Source organism: Aulostomus chinensis, chromosome 7 (genome assembly GCF_037954235.1).
Source record: "Aulostomus chinensis isolate RoL2024-O1b breed Wild chromosome 7, RoL_Achi_v1.0, whole genome shotgun sequence".
Lineage (NCBI taxonomy): Eukaryota > Metazoa > Chordata > Actinopteri > Syngnathiformes > Aulostomidae > Aulostomus > Aulostomus chinensis.
Window position 1 is genome coordinate 21,480,931 of NC_141326.1, and position 18,890 is coordinate 21,499,820.

General features: G+C 43.0%; 3 protein-coding genes across 5 annotated transcripts; 1 reads left to right on the forward strand and 2 right to left on the reverse strand.

The window, feature by feature from the left end:
• Nucleotides 1–84: 84 nt before the first annotated feature.
• Nucleotides 85–5,667, forward strand: LOC147259028 (protein regulator of cytokinesis 1-like). Of its 2 annotated transcripts, none has more exons than XM_086209204.1 (14): nt 85–235; nt 637–769; nt 868–990; nt 1,090–1,323; nt 1,410–1,580; nt 1,669–1,818; nt 1,920–2,067; nt 2,148–2,284; nt 2,380–2,475; nt 3,550–3,696; nt 3,781–3,891; nt 4,029–4,136; nt 4,374–4,547; nt 5,180–5,667. In XM_086209204.1, the coding sequence occupies exons 1-14, from the start codon at nt 225–227 to the stop codon at nt 5,249–5,251; spliced, it is 1,815 nt and encodes a 604-aa protein (XP_086065330.1). In that variant the 5' UTR covers nt 85–224; the 3' UTR covers nt 5,252–5,667. The 2 variants fall into 2 exon arrangements, with proteins under 2 accessions (XP_086065330.1, XP_086065331.1); XM_086209205.1 differs by having other exon boundaries at nt 4,374–4,480.
• A 1,151-nt stretch (nt 5,668–6,818) lies between these two features.
• Nucleotides 6,819–9,784, reverse strand: LOC147259029 (uncharacterized). Its single transcript, XM_086207823.1, has 6 exons — nt 9,633–9,784; nt 9,416–9,554; nt 8,112–8,780; nt 7,846–8,016; nt 7,080–7,181; nt 6,819–6,981 (listed from the first exon to the last, which is right to left on the reverse strand). The coding sequence occupies exons 2-6, from the start codon at nt 9,539–9,541 to the stop codon at nt 6,847–6,849; spliced, it is 1,203 nt and encodes a 400-aa protein (XP_086063949.1). The 5' UTR covers nt 9,542–9,554; nt 9,633–9,784; the 3' UTR covers nt 6,819–6,846.
• Nucleotides 9,785–10,312: 528 nt separating this feature from the next.
• Nucleotides 10,313–18,810, reverse strand: clpxb (caseinolytic mitochondrial matrix peptidase chaperone subunit Xb). 2 transcript variants are annotated; one of them, XM_086209209.1, is made up of 15 exons: nt 18,493–18,809; nt 17,848–17,925; nt 17,080–17,240; nt 16,863–16,977; nt 15,959–16,113; nt 15,687–15,846; nt 15,018–15,059; nt 14,271–14,447; nt 13,967–14,131; nt 12,959–13,047; nt 12,591–12,755; nt 12,206–12,505; nt 11,994–12,086; nt 11,796–11,902; nt 10,313–11,692 (listed from the first exon to the last, which is right to left on the reverse strand). In XM_086209209.1, the coding sequence occupies exons 2-15, from the start codon at nt 17,900–17,902 to the stop codon at nt 11,602–11,604; spliced, it is 1,875 nt and encodes a 624-aa protein (XP_086065335.1). In that variant the 5' UTR covers nt 17,903–17,925; nt 18,493–18,809; the 3' UTR covers nt 10,313–11,601. The 2 variants fall into 2 exon arrangements, with proteins under 2 accessions (XP_086065335.1, XP_086065336.1); XM_086209210.1 differs by lacking the exon at nt 15,018–15,059 and having other exon boundaries at nt 18,493–18,810.
• Nucleotides 18,811–18,890: the final 80 nt, after the last annotated feature.

The window sequence follows — 18,890 nt, forward strand, 5'->3', positions numbered from 1 at the left end:
AACTTCAGGGCAAACTTCTCCCATGAACAAGTCAGAGCGCCGTCCATGACGTCAACTTATCCAACCAATCAGAGCTCAGACAATGATTCGTTGCAAATTTCAACCGTCGCCTGGACCAGACAAACGCCGGGGTGGACAGGAACCGCAGCCTCACCGAAACTTTATTTTTTAAGTGGACTGTTGTGGTTTTTTTGTGACTCATTTTGGTTGTCCGCGGCGACGACATGCGAGTGAGGTTGGTATCTTATCCTTGTTAATTTGAACCGTAATTGGCTGGCAGGCATATATTTTATATATTCTGTTAGCTAACAAGCTAACTTCCTGACACCCGGGGATTTATTTGAAAGCCAGCTTTGCTGTGACGAGGCTTTTATCGTGCTTTTGAAAGAAAAAAACGGCATGCTGAAGCGTGTTTTTAAAAGGTAGTGTTAGTTTATAATATTTTTAATATTTCATGTTTTGTTTAACTCAAAAGTCACAATTGGTTTACGTTTTTAAAAGCTATTAATTTTAGCGTGGAGGTAGCATGTTCTGTCAGCTCAATACTATTGACAAAGCTTGCCACTCAATTTTCAATCTGCAGTAATGGTCAAACTGGTTTGGCTGGTATTGCCTGACACTTTGCTTGTCTTCCAGTGAAGTCCATGCAGCAGAGTCTGTTGCCTACCTCAACAGAGCACTGTTCAGGTTGCAGGATATCTGGGAAGAGATAGGAATCCCAGAGGAGCAGCGCCTCCAGAGAACAAATGATGTTCACAAGCACATCAAAGTGAGTTTTACACCAACTCCAGAGGAAGTCCCATGGCAATTGTTGACTTTACAGGGCAAAATTATTGACACACTCTTTATTTCTCTGTCCCCCGCCAGGGTTTGCTGGACCTAATGATTGCTGAGGAGGAGGAGCTAAAAAGGAGATTACTGAAAAGCATCGAGACCTGTCGAAAAGAACTTAATCATTTGTGCAGTGAACTTCAGCTACCTCCCTTTGAGGTACTTTTGGGGGGAAAATGTGCTGGCTTGCTTTTTTTTTTATTCCTGTTGAGAAAATTGCTTGCTAGTTTGGGCTAATTTGTGTGGATTTGTCCAAAGGAGGAGGATGGCTGCACCATGTTGCAGTTGGAGAAGAACAGCCGCACACGGCTTGAGGTGATGAAAGAGCACAAGAGGCAACGGGTGGAGGAGCTTAAGGGTCTCATTGTTAAAGACCGTGAGCTGTGTGATATTATGTGCACCACACCTTTTTGCATTGACCAGGAATCCATCCCATCATTGAAGCAACTAGAAGCATATCATGCATACCTGGATGACCTCACCAAAGAAAAGGTGTGACCATCTCAGGCTCTTGTTTTTAATAATTTACTGACTGGTTTTATAATCTGAGGGTGTTTACTTAAATAATATGTTTTCAGGGACGTCGCCATGATGAATTTGTGAGTGTGAAAAAGGAGATCATCTCCTGCATGGATGATCTGGAGCGTCACCCAGAGACCAGCTTTGAAGTGGATGTGATGTGTGAGGATGAGGAGGCATTCTGCCTATCAGATGACAACATTGATGCACTTAGAAAGCTCCTCACTCAGGTATTTTCCTGTGGTTTGGCTATGATTTAAGATTCCATCATGGATGATTTTTTTTTTTTAATAATTTTTTTTGTATGCTTCATTCCAGTTACAAGAACATAAGGCTGAGAATGAGCTCCGTTGTTCAGCACTTCGCACCAAAGTCCTGGAGCTGTGGGAAAGACTGAAGATTACCCAAGAGGAGAGGGACACCATCTCTGAGCACATGGCCAGTTCAAAGAGGAAGAACATTGAGGCGGTAAGAAATGGGTCGAGAAGTTAATGCACTGCAGTAGTGGTTCAGTGAGGACCTCTAACCCTGTTGTAGTGACTATAATAATTTCTGTTCTTTCCCTTCAGCTTGAGCTGGAGGTACAGCGTCTGGAGGTGCTGAAGATGCAGAGCATGAAAAGTGTCATTGAGACCATCAGAGCCGAGATCGCCCTCCTCTGGGAGAGATGCTTCTACAGCCAAGAGCAGCAGCAGGCTTTTGTACATTATTGCCATGGTGATCATCCTTTTGGCTTTCACTAAATATAGTCGACTATCACAGAGGATGTGTGTCTTACTGCATATTTCTTTCTAAAGATGATTTCACTGAAGAGCTTCTCAACCTGCATGAGGCTGAAGTCGAAACCCTGAAGAAGTATTTTGAGGACCATAAAGAGCTGTTTGAGGGTGTCAGAAAATGGCAGGAGAATTGGACCTTGTACTTGGAGCTTGATGTGAGTATTAAACCCCTCAAGATATTTGGGGAGCATTGGTCCGAAGCTTTGTGCTGTGGTGATTTGTGTGTGATACTTGGTTTTTCCCTTCTCAGAAAAAAGCTAATGACCCCTCCAGATTCACCAACAGAGGTGGGAACCTTCTCAAAGAAGAGAAGCAGAGAACTGACCTGCAGAAAAGTTTGCCCAAGGTGAGAATATTGATGTGGTCTGTCCAACCAGTACATGTAAAAAAGACTGGAGACATGGCAGGTTTTAGCTTTTTTTTTTTTTTTTTTTTTTTTTTTAACCTGTAAGCTGCAGTTAAAGTGTCTAAATCTATCAGCAGTGAAACAAATTAGATCGAGCCAATACAAGAGATGACAATTTGAATAATGGTGGTGCTATTAATTCATTCAACATTCTGCCTGTAATCTGTCAGTATAAGTTGTCTTATAAAGTAAATTCTCTGCATTGATCTGTTTGTGGCTCACCTCAGCATTGACTGCCACATATTGATTTTCTGTCTTTTTACTATTTCAAACTGGTAAAAACTTACTCCATCACAGAGCTGCATGCAGTGCATTGATCCAAGCAATCCACTCTGCCTTGGTGTTGCTTGTGGGCATGAACAGCTGAGGTACATGTATCTCAGGATACATTGATTTCTGTGATTAGGCTCATAGTGGCTTGCCAGCATGGGTTGAGATTACTTCCTTGCCGTTTCCACAAGCATGAGAGTGTCCATGATGACTGATCCATGTACCTACACTGCCTGTGGGTGTAGCCTGATGTGCACCTCCCAAAATACATGAATACATATGACAGCAACATCTGTGACTGTTCTGCTTCAGAGCATCACATTTCCTCTCACAAATTAGTCACTCATTGCTCCATCATCTTTTCCTCTGGTCGTCTGCTTCATATCTGTGTTGCTGTTATTTCAATACATTTAACAGACAAGCAATGACAGCTGTTGTGAATTAGATCATTTTTGAGTTTGAGCTTAAAAAAAAAGAACCTTTACAGAGTGGAATAGCAGACACATCACCTAGCCTTTCCGTTGTGTGATTTCTGAGCCACACAAGCACAGAAGTATTAATACTCACTATGGTGAGGGGTGGTGGTGTCAGCTGCAGCATACTCTTCCTGTTGAGCTGTCACACAACTATAAGCCAGCCTTAATGTTTAAGGCTATTAGAGGTGCCTGTAGAATACTGATACAGCATGTCTGTGTTAAAATTGTTAACGTGGATGACATCAAAGTCATATTCTGTTTGATTTAGCTGGAAAAGTCTCTGAAGGCGCAGATTGATGATTGGGAGCAGGAGCACGGCAAAGAGTTCTTGGTGAACGAGCAGAAATTTCTGGAGTATGTGCAGCAGCAGTGGGATCACCATCACACTGAAAAGGAGAATGAGAAAATGGAAAGGGTATGTGAAAACTTCACCACAGTCTCAGAGTTCCCCTCTCAAAAGCGCATCACAAGCATGTTATGCTTTGCTTGTGTGAAATAGCAACTGAAGAAAAGCAAACAGACTCAGGAGGACATGTTGTATGGAACTGCAGTGAGGACACCATCCAAGAGGAGGATAGCAGGGATACCCACTCCTGGCAAAATGAGAAAGGTAAGCTGCCGTTGCAGTTGTCAGATTTATTGCATTTTCATTTGCTTGTGCAGCAGTCTGTACTTGAGTGAGAGGATTTAAAAAGTTGACTCACCCCCCTCCATCCCCCTCATTTCTTTTTTTCTCTCATCCTACAGCTCACTGGCACCTCAACCATCTCCACTCCGAACAGCTTCCTCAGTTCAGGCCTCAGTGGGACCATGTGTCACTCCTCAATCCAGAAACCTCCTTTGTCTGCCAGCAAGGTATGCTCGCTGCACCCGCACAACATTCACAATGTTTAAAGGATAGAGGGGCTGGAGTACTCGGTGTATACTGCAGCTCGTGTGAGAAGTATGTTGTCTCACACTGTAATACTGGTTGGCAGTTGTCAAGTAATTAGCCAGTAAAAGATGATAAATATCAGAATCAATCTAATCTCATGTCAAATTCCCCATTTTTAAACATGAAAATATAAACGTTGTGGTCAATACTTGTTGTAGGGTCTTGGTCTACGGACTCCTGGACATGGAAAGACTCCACGTGCACTAGACCGGAACAAGGAGAACCTCTCCCATCTTAATAGAAACACTCCAAGTGGCACACTAAGGTCTCAGGATACTCAAGATCACACCTTCACCCTTAACGCTTTTGCTGGCTCCTATACGGAATTTGCGGTAAATGCAGTTTTACGTCTGTTTTACTACAGGAGACATCGATCACAAACACCAAGTAATATTCTGGGCTGTATGTTGGATTATTTAACGCATCACATAGATTTTCATTTGCTATCGCTAGAGGTCTCAGACATCCTGGATGTCTCTAAAAAATCAAAATGAGGTTGTGATGGTTTTTGCATCACTGAAAATTGTGTTGCATACAAAAAAGGTTACCGCCTTGGTAACCAGTAAACACCGGTGACCATCTTTTGGTGTTTTGATGGTCACACGAGAGAATCATCAAATGATGCAGCTGAGAACTTGTTCACACCTCAGGATTCATTATTTGCTTTTATTTAGAAACATAATGTTTTTAGACCTCGCAAATATGTACTAACATGCACACTCAGTCCTCTGACTTACGCAAGCGCAATAGTTCACTACAATAGTTGGGGAAATTAAATAATGACCTACCAAAAACTAAACGACTTACTGGGCCACCATTTACACCAAATTATTTACAGTAAATCATTCTGAACCAGAAATTCCTCTGTACTATTTTGTAAGATGTCACTTGCGAATCCATTTGGATTCAAGCTTCTGACACTGTAATTATGAAACTGACACTAACAGTTGATGTGTTCCCACAGAGAGACCTCACGAAGGCTTCTAAATCAAATGTGAAGACCGGACTGCTGAACTCCACCGTCAGTCATCAGTGAGGCTCAGGAGCCTCTGTGGGCCCGGGGGTGTTGGCCCAAGGGTGGTGGTTGTGGTGGTGGACAAGAGGAGACTTTAATGTAAACCTTTTTACAAAAAAAAAAAAAATGTAAATATTTTACACAGTTAGAGCGTTTTTGTATTCTAGCATTCCTTTTGTCACTGCTGGGGCAGTTTTCTCTGTATGTTTTTTTTGTTTTTTTTATTTGTTCTATGGCTGTTTTGGCTTTTTGTTCTGTTTTTTTTGTTTTTCTTGTTGGTGTACAGCCTTTTCAGGGAAACGTTGCTCCGTCTACCATTTTAGTTTTACAGTAGCATTTAGCACTCATGTAAGTCTCCAGCTGGAATGACAGCTATAGTTGCTCCTCACAAATGTGCTTTTTAAATCAATGTGTGAATAAAACATTTTAAAAAAGCATTCATCCTTCCAGAAGTGTAATGGTTTCATCCATCCATTTTCTATACTGTGGGGGGAGGGGGGGTGGAGCCTATCCCAGCTGATACTGGGTGAGAGGCGGGGTTCACCCTTGACAGGGTGCCAGTCTGTCACAGGACCATCGGGAACAATTAGGCTACTTGGACATGGTCACCAGGGGAAGTGGGGATTGAACCAGTGACCTTCTGGTTGCTAGACAGCCACTCTACCTCCTGAGCCATGCTGCCCTCTTGACCTGTACATTTTTGTCGATTTATTACACAGATGTAAAGACAGCATTATGTAGTGTTTATTTTGACTGAAAGCTCAAAGCAAGATTCCAGTTTTCTATCTAATCCAACTACCCCCCCATGTGTATGATGGGAACCCCTCAAATATCTGGAATTCTTTTCACACTGAATGAGAGCACTATGGCTGACAACCACACACAGCTGCAATGAAGTGATAATGGCGATTTTTCACCCGCTAAAAACAACCAGATTATTTCAAAATGTTTGACAAACGCATTGAAAGGACCCACATCAGTCTGACTTCTACTTCCTGTACTGGAATCGTTATCACAGCGGAGCATTTTTTGCAGAAACATGGTGTGTGTATTTGGGCCAGAGTGTGCTGGAGCAGAGAGACTGGGGAGAGGTGCTCCTGTGGGTGCTGTTATCCTACACAGATTGGTTTGTTGAAAAAAAAAAAAAGGACCTGTTTGTTATATTAGTGATCTGCATGAGTCCAGCTGTCATTGCTGTGCTTTAGATATTATTTCATGTACCCAAAATAAACTGGAGGAGACAGCCAAGACTAGAAGGATCATGGGAAACTATCCAGTAAGAAGAATTTCAGGGACTTCAGTTACATGTTACACACTTGTCTGTCTCAGTAGGATCCTTTCAATGAGGTTGTGAGACCCTGAAAACCATCTGAGCCTGTCACTGGCAAAAACAGGTTATTTTAGTGGACAAACTTTGACACACATAGCTGCCCTGTGTGCTCACCGCAGCTGTTAAGGGCTTGTAGTCAGAATTCTTGCGCAATTTTGGAGTGTTTCAAATAATTTTCCTCCCTGTTGATCAACACAGTAAAATAGGGCTTAGTATATTCCACAAATACTGTCACGTGGAAAAAAATGCATTACCCACATGTATTAGACATAGGAAGACGTTTTATTCAAGCCATGCGTGTCATTAGTTCTTCGAGAGCCTTCTCACGGTGATTCTCATGAACTAGCAGCACTTCTTTGATTGCGCTTTGCTGGAAGCCCATCTCATTAAACTGGGTCAGGAGGCGCAGGAACTCAGCAGCCTGGAATCAAAAATAATAAGTGTTAAGACACGTCAGCTTGAGATAAGACACAGCTGTGGTGCGGCTTCTTGTACCAGCTGATAACATAAAGCGATCACCTTGCTCTCACAATTCTGGAACATCTCCAGGGCCTCCTCTACCTGTGCTTCATCATAGCCCAGCTCACACAGATGATCGCTGGCTATCAGGTACTGCAGGATCTGTCAGGCAGGAAGGAAATGAAATGACAAGCTGTGCTTTTATAACATGAATTGTGTGTGTGGGGGGGGGGGGGGGGGGAGAGTATTTGAGCTCAGTTATGCTGAAACATTGTCTTACAAATCAAGATTTCATAATAAATGTGTGACTAACAGCCCATCAGTGTATTTATTGTGCGATTTACTGCATACGGTCAGGGTTTATACGGCCATGAAGAACCTGAAAAAATCCTAGGATTTGAAAATTGTAATTTTCAAGCCTTGGAAAGGTTTTGCAAAAAAAAAAAAAAAAAAAAAATTTAAATATGTTTTAGAAAATTCAAGGACAATTGCTTCTCCAATACCAGAATATTAGAGTACATGTGGTTTGTTTAAGGCACAGACTGAGAATCATCTCTTTTGGTTCATATCAACTTTCTTAAACACACATTTATGTTGTATCGCACCATGTAGCTTGTCATTAATTCTAATTAAATATAAACTGGTATAATCTGACCTGGAAATTCTCTGTTTATTTTACATATGTTGGCAGAATGCGTGGTCATGAAAATACATGTGGAAATTTATGAGTAAAAAATGTTCATGAACCGTGTATCTTATTTATGGATTATCAAGTTGCATCGCTATCAGGACTCCTTAAGGATTCACAAACCCACGCGGTTGCTACCTTCTCTGGGCTCCGGTAGCCGGTCTTCTGCAGCGCCAGAATAGCTGTCCGTAGAGAGTAACCATTTTCAGTGACCGTTTCAAGCAGCTCCCTCTCCTCCTGGCTCAGCGCTGACAGCAGCTCTGTTGCAGAGTCCAAGAAAACCCCACGAGAGCCACTTGTCCTGAGGGCCTGGAGACAGCCGAGGAACAGACAGGCATGAAAATGAGACGAGAGGAAGGTATGATCAATGTTTTTCTTCTGGGAGACATTGACAGAAAGGAAACCTTTTGCTTGCGGTTTTTGAAGGCTGGCCCTGCAGAGGAGGGCCGTTGTTGCTGCGGCTTGGAACGGCAGAGCCCACCTAAAGGTGGTGTGTTTTGTGAGAATATTCTTCCCACCGCGCCCAGTGAACGCTGCCTCTTCTTGCTGTTCTTCTGTGCAGGAGGAAGGGGGCTGGCCTGCACCAGTCTGGGATGCTCAAGGGCTCGTAGAGGTTGCCTGCCATCTTGGAGGGAACCTAAGGAACCTCTGCGGATCCTGGAGCTAATAGGTGAGGCAGGTTTACAGCGCTGAGCGGAGGGACCAACATGCATCTCTTTGACCCTGGTGAGTGGGTCTTTGGGTGCAGTGCTGCAGGGCCGCTCTCTGCTCTGGACTGGGTGAGGTGTATCATCAGGGGAGGAGCCTTCATTATCCTCATTGTAACCATCTTCATCCTCTGAGTCAGATATGAGGAACCTGATGGTGCGATAACGAAGCCAGTGAGCATCTGCAGAGTTCAGGCTGTGGCTACGGGGCCTGAGGTTGGGGGGGCAGAGGTCACAGCTCCTATGATTGGCCCTGCAGCTTTCCTGAGGGCTGCTGAACATCAGCCAGTAGGGGGGGCAGGATGGAGCCTGACAGGCTGGAGGCTGCTGCCCAGTCAAAATCAGCTTCTCCAGGTTGAAGCCGTACTGCAGAGAGAAAAGATTTGAGTTTACTGTCCCTGCCCTATTCTGGACATTAAGAACTCCTCTGAGGTGCAATGACAGACGAGTAATCCTACTCATCAATTTACGGCGAAGCAATGAATGTAGCTTTTCTGCTTGCACACCCTGATTTATTATCTCAATTAACATTCTCCCATAGTCTCTTCTGCAATAGAGCATGATGTTCTTTTTTCTCCTTTAATGATTGTTCCATTTCGAGAGAAGGATGTCAAACCAACTGGTGAGGCTACATCCACTTCATTTACAGTCTTCATTCACATGGCAACAGAGCAGAAAACTACTGAGCACATGAAAATAATAGTAATAAATGATGATAATCATTTCAATTCCCAGTTTGAAGATAAATTCCTCATATTTACTGAGATGTTTTTTTATTGAAATTGACTGATCCCTACACTGTTGCCACTTTTGAGTTAAATCTCATGTTTCACCCTAAAAAAGTTATACATTGAACTATTCCATCCACAAGAGAATACAGATAATGAGATGGAAGGAAACAGCAGACATGGTAAAAGCTGTATTCAAGCAGAGTCTCATAGTACCCAGTACTCGTGCTACTGGGAGTACTGTGAAAACACAGTATGAGCGAGAGATGTGACCTCAGTTTCTTGGAGGATCCGATGGCAGTCTGGAATTGAGACATCTGGAGCCTCCGCCAGCTGAACCTCCTCCCTCAGCGGACCCAGGGGGGTCTGAAACAGAACGTCCTCCAGAGCGTTCATCATCTCTAAATATCACCTGAGTCAGCAGAAACACGAGAGATGTTCAGGTTCTTGTTGGGAAGTAGATTCTTCTAAAATTGTAATCAGCACTCACCTGTCAGGTGTTTTCTCTCAGGGCCGCAGCGATCTGGAGGCCGACAGGTGTGTGGAGTAAATGACTCACAGACATCATCATCGTATGTGCTAAACCCCTCTAAGCCTCTGACATCATCTGATGAGTTGTTTACCAATAATCCCATACAACAATAGTACCTGGGAATGTACAGAACAAACAATGAGGCATTAAAATATGTACAAATATAGTTTAAATCACTACCATATTCATACTTTAATTAATTTTAAGTAAAACATCAACACTGAAAGTCACTTCCTTTTTCCCCCAAATAGAATTAAAATGTGAAATAACATATTTTGACTTCTTTGACGTTAACTTCATCCATATTTAAAATCATTTTTCAGATGGTGACTTTCTTAATTCAGTGTGGAGCAGACGGGGATTAGAGAAATGCTGAGGTATTGGGAAACAAATACTTTCCGGAGATTAGAGGATTACATAAAGGTGACAGCACAACCGAGCAGCACAAGAATTTGATGTCTCCTGCATTTAATTCTTGTTACTTTACATTGTGAATACCAGGAGGCTGGGGTGGGGGTGGGGGGGCTTTGATCCCCAGATAAACTGAGATTCTAAATAACACCATTTTTGAGGTAAACAGACAAAAATAATGATAAAAAAAATCCTTCAACTTCTATATAGATGTATATTTTATTTATATACTTCTTAACAATGACATTAGATTTCCAAGAATCACAGACATGTGATGGGGGAGGGGCGTTTACACGTTAAGAAATGGAGAAAAGTAAAGTGTAGTGAAAGAAGAGGAAACACAGCAAAGGGAGAACAGATCTAGTTTAATTTGATAGCACAAACAGCATTGTTAGAGTACAGCAGCTTGTTTCAGTCAGAGTATCTGGGTAGAGGCTTGATTACAGACGTGTGCATTGCTGATTTATTTAGTAACAGGATATTACACAACTAAAAGTGAGTTTCCAACGCTGGGGCACACACAAAGGAAAGAAAAGAAAAAACAACTTGCTTCTGTCCACAGGGGTGTTTGACGAAGCAGGTTCAGAGTGGTACCCTAGAGTACCAATTGCCTTAAAAGAAAATGGTTGGGTCTCGTTTGTTTTTCTCGAAGAGGGAGCTAATAAAACACAAAGAAGTTCTCATGAACCTGCTAATCCTGGTTTGCAAAACAGCCCTCTGATCCAGTAGAGTGATGGGAGAGGTAAACACACTGAAGTTATGACTAGAAGAGGAAGCAAAACACGGAAAATTAACCATTCCGGCTGTTAAAAAGGTTTCTCACCTGCTGTGTTTAGTGTGCTGGTGTGTTACACATCACTGTGTTTTCTCCTCATCGGAGGTCGCGTCTTACAAACGATGCTGCCTACGCAGAGTAGCTCAAACATTTACAGCCCAAATCTTTACTGTCAGCACCATTATTACAATGGTGTTTAACGTGGAAAACATCAAAATATTGATGTGCTAATGGAATATCATGCCCTTTTGAAATAAGGCATTACTTAAACACGGTAACATCTACACGTTCCTGGTGCCCCATGTTCTCACATGTACAGTGTGATCCCATTACGTCCATTTGCTTCCCTTGCCATTGTAGCCCAGCACCACAAAGAAGAAAACAAACTAGCTACAAATCCTGTCATGAATAAAATTGTATTATCTTTATATAGATAAAAATGTTAACAATCCCCAGAGATTGAAATATCTTTATAAAGGTCCAACCTGTCAGTGCACTGCTAGAGAATTAACGTCTGATGCACAGGACCCAAGGTTGTTACATACTTGTTCGTCATGAAAACACTCCTCAGGGGGACCCAGCAGCCTTCTATCTCTTCTGCCTTCTTAAATCTCTACTAAAATGTCCACAGCTTGGATGTCAGGGGCTATAATAAAACCCAGAGTAGATAGGTATCCAAAGGTTCATAGTAATTTAATGATTTCAGACTGCATTGTCTTTATGTGAAATGGATGACGGGGTTCAGTTGTTAGCAGCGTCCGCCTGTCGAGGCCAGTTCTCCTCTTCAATGCCCGAGTCGTATTCCTCCTCTGCCGATTCCTTGGCCGGAGCTCTGAAATGCAAATGGAAACGGCTCTTCAGGTTTCACACCACACAACTTTGGAGACTCAGTAATGATCTGATCTCTGGCCTGAACTGTAAGGGGAGATGCTAACCTGATGTATCTGGGTTGTGATTTTCCTTGAACAACATCTTTGTTCAGCTCGACAGCCATGATGTCAGAGTGCGGCACCTCAAACATGGGCTCGAGAAGGAGCTTTTCCTGTAGTAGAGAAACACAAATTAAAAAAAAGAAAGGATTTTTCAGTTGTAATCAACTAAACAAGAAATATAATGGCAAAACAATCACATACCATGATGGACCTGAGCCCGCGAGCTCCGGTTTTTCTCTCCAGAGCCATCCTCGCAATGGCCCTCAAAGCATCTTGAGTCACATTGAGGTCACACTGAAACCAAAACAAGTTCATATTCAGTTCAAAAAATCCAATCACTCAGGTTTCCTAGAACTAACCTTCCTTCAAGATCTGACACTGAAACCTCTTCAGAAGTCTGGAGAAAGACTTACTTTGTCCATGCTGAACAGGGCCTGGTACTGGGGCACCACAGCGTTACGGGGCTCAGTCAAGATCCGGACTAGCGTCTCTTCGTCCAGGCTGTGCAGAGGAACGACTACAGGGAGACGGCCCACAAACTCTGGGATCATTCCAAACTCAATCAGGTCCCGGGCCTCCACGTGCTTCAGCAGTCTGTCCTTCTCCTCGATCTCGGCCACTGTGTCTGTCTCACCACTGGTGTTGGCCAGGTCCGCTGCGGCTGCTGCACGACGCCCTTTTCCAAGGTTGGAGGGAGTTCCAAAACCCAAATACTGAGGAGTGATGCAACATGAACAGGTTAGCAGCTGGAATGAAGACATTCAGGAGTTTCACTAATGTGAGCCATGGTTAACCTACCTTTTCATTCTTTCTTCTGCTAATGATTCTGTCAAGTCCGTTGAAGGCCCCGGATGCAACAAACAGGATGTTTGTTGTGTCTACCTGCACTGTTTCACCTCTCAGCTTCCTGGAGTTCTTCTCAGGAACGTTGACAATTGTACCCTCCAAGAGTTTAAGCAACCCCTGACACAGAGAATGAAACTCATCAGCAATAGCAGGTCAACCAGCATCAACACAAGAAAGAAATTGGTCTCAGCTTGTGAAATTACTTGCTGTGTTTGTTTGTTTTTTTCCCCCCATTCAGTTCAATAATACCACTATGATCCATTTGGAGAATTTACTTCCAGTGTTTGTATTGAGATTTATCTTCTGGGTTTAATACCAACCTGCTGGACTCCCTCTCCTCCCACATCTCTCAGCTGATGGATGCCCGGCACGCTGCCAATCTTATCGACCTCATCCAGAAACACGATACCTATGCACACACGCATGAACACGCACACACACACACACACACACACAAACCGACAAGCGTGTAAGTTTGATTCTCATCACGACCTTCCACAGTCCCTTCCACTGATAATCACTGTGTGCACACATGTCCTCAGGGTTTACTCTAAACTTAATCCAGGTTTGATCTAATGATTCTTTAATCTCTTCCTTCTTCCTTCCTCCTGCTAGCATGTCCAATAAACTCAATCAAGTGCAACGATACAGGCGAATGATTTACTTTTCATCTAACAGCTGGCTTAATGACCAAACACTGGCAGTACCAACAACTTTCCCATCAGCCTCAATTGTACTTTGTGTTTGTCCTTGTGTTTGGAAAATAGCAAATGCGACCTAACAAACTATGGTTAACGTCTCCTACTCCATATTAGCATGAAGACATTATGAGTGCATTAGCATGCTGCTATTTAGCTAAAGAAACATTGTGGCACTACACGGAGCTGGCATGGCTGCAGGCTCATCCTGCTCTACTTTTGTTTGCTTATTCCTCTTGTTGGCAGGCCAGTCCTGGCATTTACTAAGGAGACTCCCACTGAAGTCTATTAAAAGAATCTGGATTAAGATAACAGGACCAAAGTGTAGTAGTAACCTCAGTGACACTTATCTGGGCTGGTAACAAAGCAAAGCAAAAAACAAAACAGCCTGCAGTCAAGCACAGAACTCACTGCCATCAAACAGGTGAGGATGGAGTGTCAGTGACGTTCACGCTGACGGAAGACACTGACGGCCCTAAAACACTAGATGACAAACTTTCTATTCATTTTGATTTTAATCATCACTCATTCTTTTGCTGATTTAAGAATTCCCAAAAGACTTAAACATGATAACAAAGGAACCCATGGTGATGTTGAAGAGGGCTACTACACTGCTGCTAAACGGCCCACCTTGCTGTGCTTTCTCCACTGAGTAGTTGGCATCCTGCAGCAGTTTGGCAATAACAGACTCGATGTCTTCGCCCACGTATCCAGCTTGAGTTAGCGTGGTGCAATCACAAATTGCAAAGGGAACATCCAGACAACGTGCCAGCGTCTGTGCCAACAATGTTTTTCCTGCAATACAGTGGAGAAACCAGTTATTTATTTTGGAAAAGTAGACTGGCTGTCAACAATAAATGGTGCGTATTTGGCAGCGTAAATCCTAATCTGATGAGGGTTCACAATATTAGAATAATGTTGACACAACACAAACCTGAGCCAGTTGGTCCTAGAAGTATAATGTTGCTCTTCTCCAGTTTAATGTCAGCATGTGTAGAGTCCAGGACCTCCCCGCCCCTCCTCTCCTGAGGCGCCTGCTGGCTCGTCTGCTGCTGCATGGAGGCCCCCAGTGCGTTTCCATGAGGGCTGATCCCCGCGATCTGCAGCAGCTCTGCAACAACATATGAGCCGCATCCTCAGCTTCATGACTCACTGCTTCAACTCTTCAAAAATAAAAACCCATCTAGCAATGTTTCACCGTCAAGAAGCTCCTGAACCCTCTCTGGTGAGCGACTGGGAATGCTGGGATATTTTATAGCTAAATGTGGCCATTAAGTGATTCATTTACTGCGGGAAGTAACAACTTCAACAACATATGAGCTAAAAATATGAGTGCCGCGGTCAGTGCCAGTGTGGAGTTACAGAGTGAGGAGGGATGGACTGTAAATAGCAAAAGTACAGATGTGAATGTAGGTCAGTGGGACACTTTCACCTCACATCTTATTGTCTAGTCCGTCAAAGAATAACATTTAAGCTTATGAGAAAAACAGATGATGGCCAGTCACTGGGTTTTTAGGTTCAGATTCACCAAATCAGTTATAGGAAACACAACTAGCAAAACAAAGCTCTAGTAGCCGCGAAGGTCTGTACATTTTGGCATTTGTGCAACTGATTTAAAAGAGAAAAAAAAAACGACAACTATAAAACACACTAGAGGATGTAACAGTATCTGATCACTTACTTGTGAATCTGTATTCATCCTCTCGTCTTCTCATCTCTAGTTCTACAGGGAGAGGATGAAAGTACTCATATCAATATTATCATTACCACTTTGACGTTATCAGTACAGTCCTGACAGGAAGTTTACACTGCAAACTATTGAACAAATGCCAAATAATACAGATTACGCTTTAAGACAAGTTACTGCTGAAGCCCACAGCTTACACATCCCGGTATTTTCCATCGCCTAAAAGTTTACTTTAGCGGGCCCTTAAAAAAAAGGGGGGGGGGGGGGGGGTAAAGAAAAAAAAGTGCCTTGTCATTGTACAGCATTTCAGCTCAGTTATCAGTCACCATTGCAGTTTTTGCTGCAAGAAATTTCTAATTTCTCTTCTCTGTCTCTCACCGTATTCATAATTTATGGTTTTCTTACAATTTACCACATAAAGAAAAAATATTCACCCAAATTTTGTCAAAGTGCAACACAGTTTTGGTGTCAAATGTTCAGCTACACTTTCATTTTCTCTCTAAAGCAGTACAGGGTTCTCCACATCAGTCAGCAGTGGAGGTCTGGCTTGTTTTAAAATGTGAATAGACCAAATCAAATACACCAAATATATTTTCAGTAGAGTCTGCAGAAAACTGATGTTATCAAATCCAAAATGGAATCCATAGAAAGAGCGCTACTGACCACGAGGTGTCAGAGAGGGCTGTTTCTCCACCTCCACCTGCTGCCGGCTCCCAGCAGGGATGTTGTTGTAGATGCGTTTGTAGTGATTGTACACAGCAACTGCTAACACCTTCTTTGCATAGGACTGGCCCACGACATACTTGTCAAGGTACGCATATATCTGAAATCAATAAAAACGTACACGTCATACGACTGTGACAGTAGAAGTAGAAGTATTCTACAACGACTCGACACAGAATGTGTTATTTTGGGTTCCTGCTTCCACTGCTCACCTTCTTGGGAGGAGGAGGAGGTTTCTGAGCGAACGCCAACTTGACGGCCTCCGCAGCAGATTCTGGCTCTTTGTTTAGCCCCTTCTTTGAGTCCGTTTCAGACAGAACCACGAAGAAGTGGTGGCATTTCTCACATTTGACAAACCGTGTTGATGCTACAAAAGAACACACACAGCACAGTGAGAACTTAATCATCTCAGAAGCACAATCCCACAATTCTTCAAAGGGGTTTCAAATAAAACCAAAAAGAACACACACACACACACACACAAAATCCTGTTGTGAGTTTCTGTGGTGGGAATTTCTTGCGCATTGTTGGGATTAAAAGTATCCAGTAGACTAAATTAAATGAAAACATGTGATGTTGTACCAGTAAAAACGTACACTTGTGATATTTCTTTTCTCACCTGCAAAAATGTTGTGTGTCAGTTTAACAACACTTGTGAAAATATCTGCGCAGACATCTTCAATGTAAATAGGGATTTTTTGTATGGCTTCTTGGCACACAATTGTGAACTCGCACAACTGGTGTTGTAACACATGTGAACCCAATGAACCCAACCTTACAGGTGAATGTATTAATTATAATCTGGCTGCGCGAGTTGCACTGCGCTTTCAGTTGACCCTCATATTATTGATAGATGTCAGTAACACTGAAGTTGGATTAATGCTTTAATGACAACAAACAAATAACAACAGGGACCTCAGCCTTACTTTCTTAAATATTTTAAGTGTTTGGTGAACAAATCCTCATTTACCTCCACCTCAGCTGATACAATATGGCATCTGCACATGTGTCAATTCACATGTGTACTTTGTCTAATATTCCTTCACAGTACTACAGTACCATTCACCCAGAATGCCCAGCAGATCCTTCATAATGGTGTCCTGTGGGTTTACTCACATACAAATGTCTCTACATGTGTGCAGGGGTCTCCACACTTGGGGCATCGGAGTTGACTCCCTCCCTTGCCTGATCCACCAGAGCCAGAGGTTCTTTTCCCCTCACTGATGCTTTTCTGTGTAAACACAACTGTGTCAGCACATCTTCAATTACATCACTACCATCTTATCTAATAGTGTGGGCTAACACAGCAGAGGAGAGCGCGAAGACAGATTACCTTTCCACCATCACTTCCACTGTCCTTTGTTGTTCCATCTTTCGCAGCAAAGCAGACAGCAGTCTCTGAAAATGACCTCACCCGTACCCGGGGAGGCAAGTGAGTTTCCCGAGAACCCTGGCGGCTCAGAGAGAAAAACTGAATCCGGGAGCAGGATAATCCTGAAACAACAGCAACACGACTCATAGCTGTGGCACATGACCTGATATTTCAGTTGAGCACCAATTAATGTTCTATTTCAAATATCGCATGAGCTCTGAAAGACCACCAACAATACAGATTACAGATCATCTTTAGACTGCTCTGACGTGTCACACAACAAGGGCTGACACAAATAAAGACATCATTTAGTTAATTGACCAAAAATGTTTATAGCCTATTTTAATAATCTATCAGCCTCCAGATCTATGATTGTTAACTGAATATGATTTGGTTAAGAATTACTGTTTACATCCAACTCAATACTTCGTCAGTTTTCGAGATACTGTAAATATTACAAGATTTGTATTTACATAACATGTTTGGCCTCATGCGTTTCGTTAGTTTCTTGTCTTTTCAAAAATGTGTACAGTTCTTTGAATTTCAAATCGATGAAAAAAAAACAACTCAGCTGTAAAAAGCAATTCTTGGTTCATAATGTGTCTCAAGAGCGCAACTCCAACCAGCCTAACAGGACTGTCATAACAAACTGCGCTAATGCTTACAGCTACAGCACAATGTCATGTAGCATTAGCCTGCTGGGAGGGTGTGTGCACCATCGATTCTTACCTCTGTGGGCAGTATTTAGGAACAACCTGGCAGCCGAAGTACACGGACAGGACATAACTCCGCTTTTGGCCCAGAATCCTGACAACAAACAAACATTAGCAAGGTTACCATCAGGGGAGTAGGTGGCTAAATTAGCCGGAGGCTAACGTCAGTGACAAACAGGAGAGGCCGGTTAACGTGAAACATTTCGTAAGTTCAGCGTCACTGTTAGCATTAGCAGAGCAGGTCATTTTCTGGTGAAGGTGGGCTCCCTGCTGCAAGATTCGATCTACCATCGATCTCGATAAGAGCTCATTGAATGTATCGATGGGCTGGCCTACCATTGCTGGAAAACGTTACCTTCGATTGCTAAGACAAAACGGGCAATATCAAAAAATGTAGCTAACTAGGTTAAATAAACATGTAACGGCTAGCTACATGAGCTAGGCCGTAGCCGAAGCCAATTAGCATTTCTGCCATTAGAAATGACACATTGGACTGGAGGCTATGGGTGTACAGTGGTTTACCCGAAAGGCTTCACACTGCGACGTGAATACTAAAGAGTAGCATCAATACACGCTGTAGCTAGCCAAATGTGTAGCATTACTCTGACATAACAACTTCACAATGCGAGCCTGCATGTACCCAGCGTGCTAATGTACTCACTGGAAACGATGAAACCAGTCGCGTCTTGACAGCCACTCCGGTGAAGCAAAATAACTTTGTAAGTCAATGCAGCTGTCACTTGTGACAGGTCAGCGTATCATATTAATATCACTGTACTTGTGTCATGAATTGGGAAGCGTTGGCTGCTTTGGGCCAATATCTCTCAGGTGAGACACGAACCACAGTGATGTAACACTTGCTCATATGAACTAGGTCGATACCCGGCTAGCTAGATAGCGTTTCCTCTGACTACAGTAGCTAGAACGACTGTTCTAACCATGTACACGGCGTAAGTAACATGGAGGCTTGACGTATGTCTATGTACAACGCGCCCATCCAGATATATTGAGATCTACTTGCTCGGGGGGCGGACCTGGTTGGGACTTTTGCTGCATTCA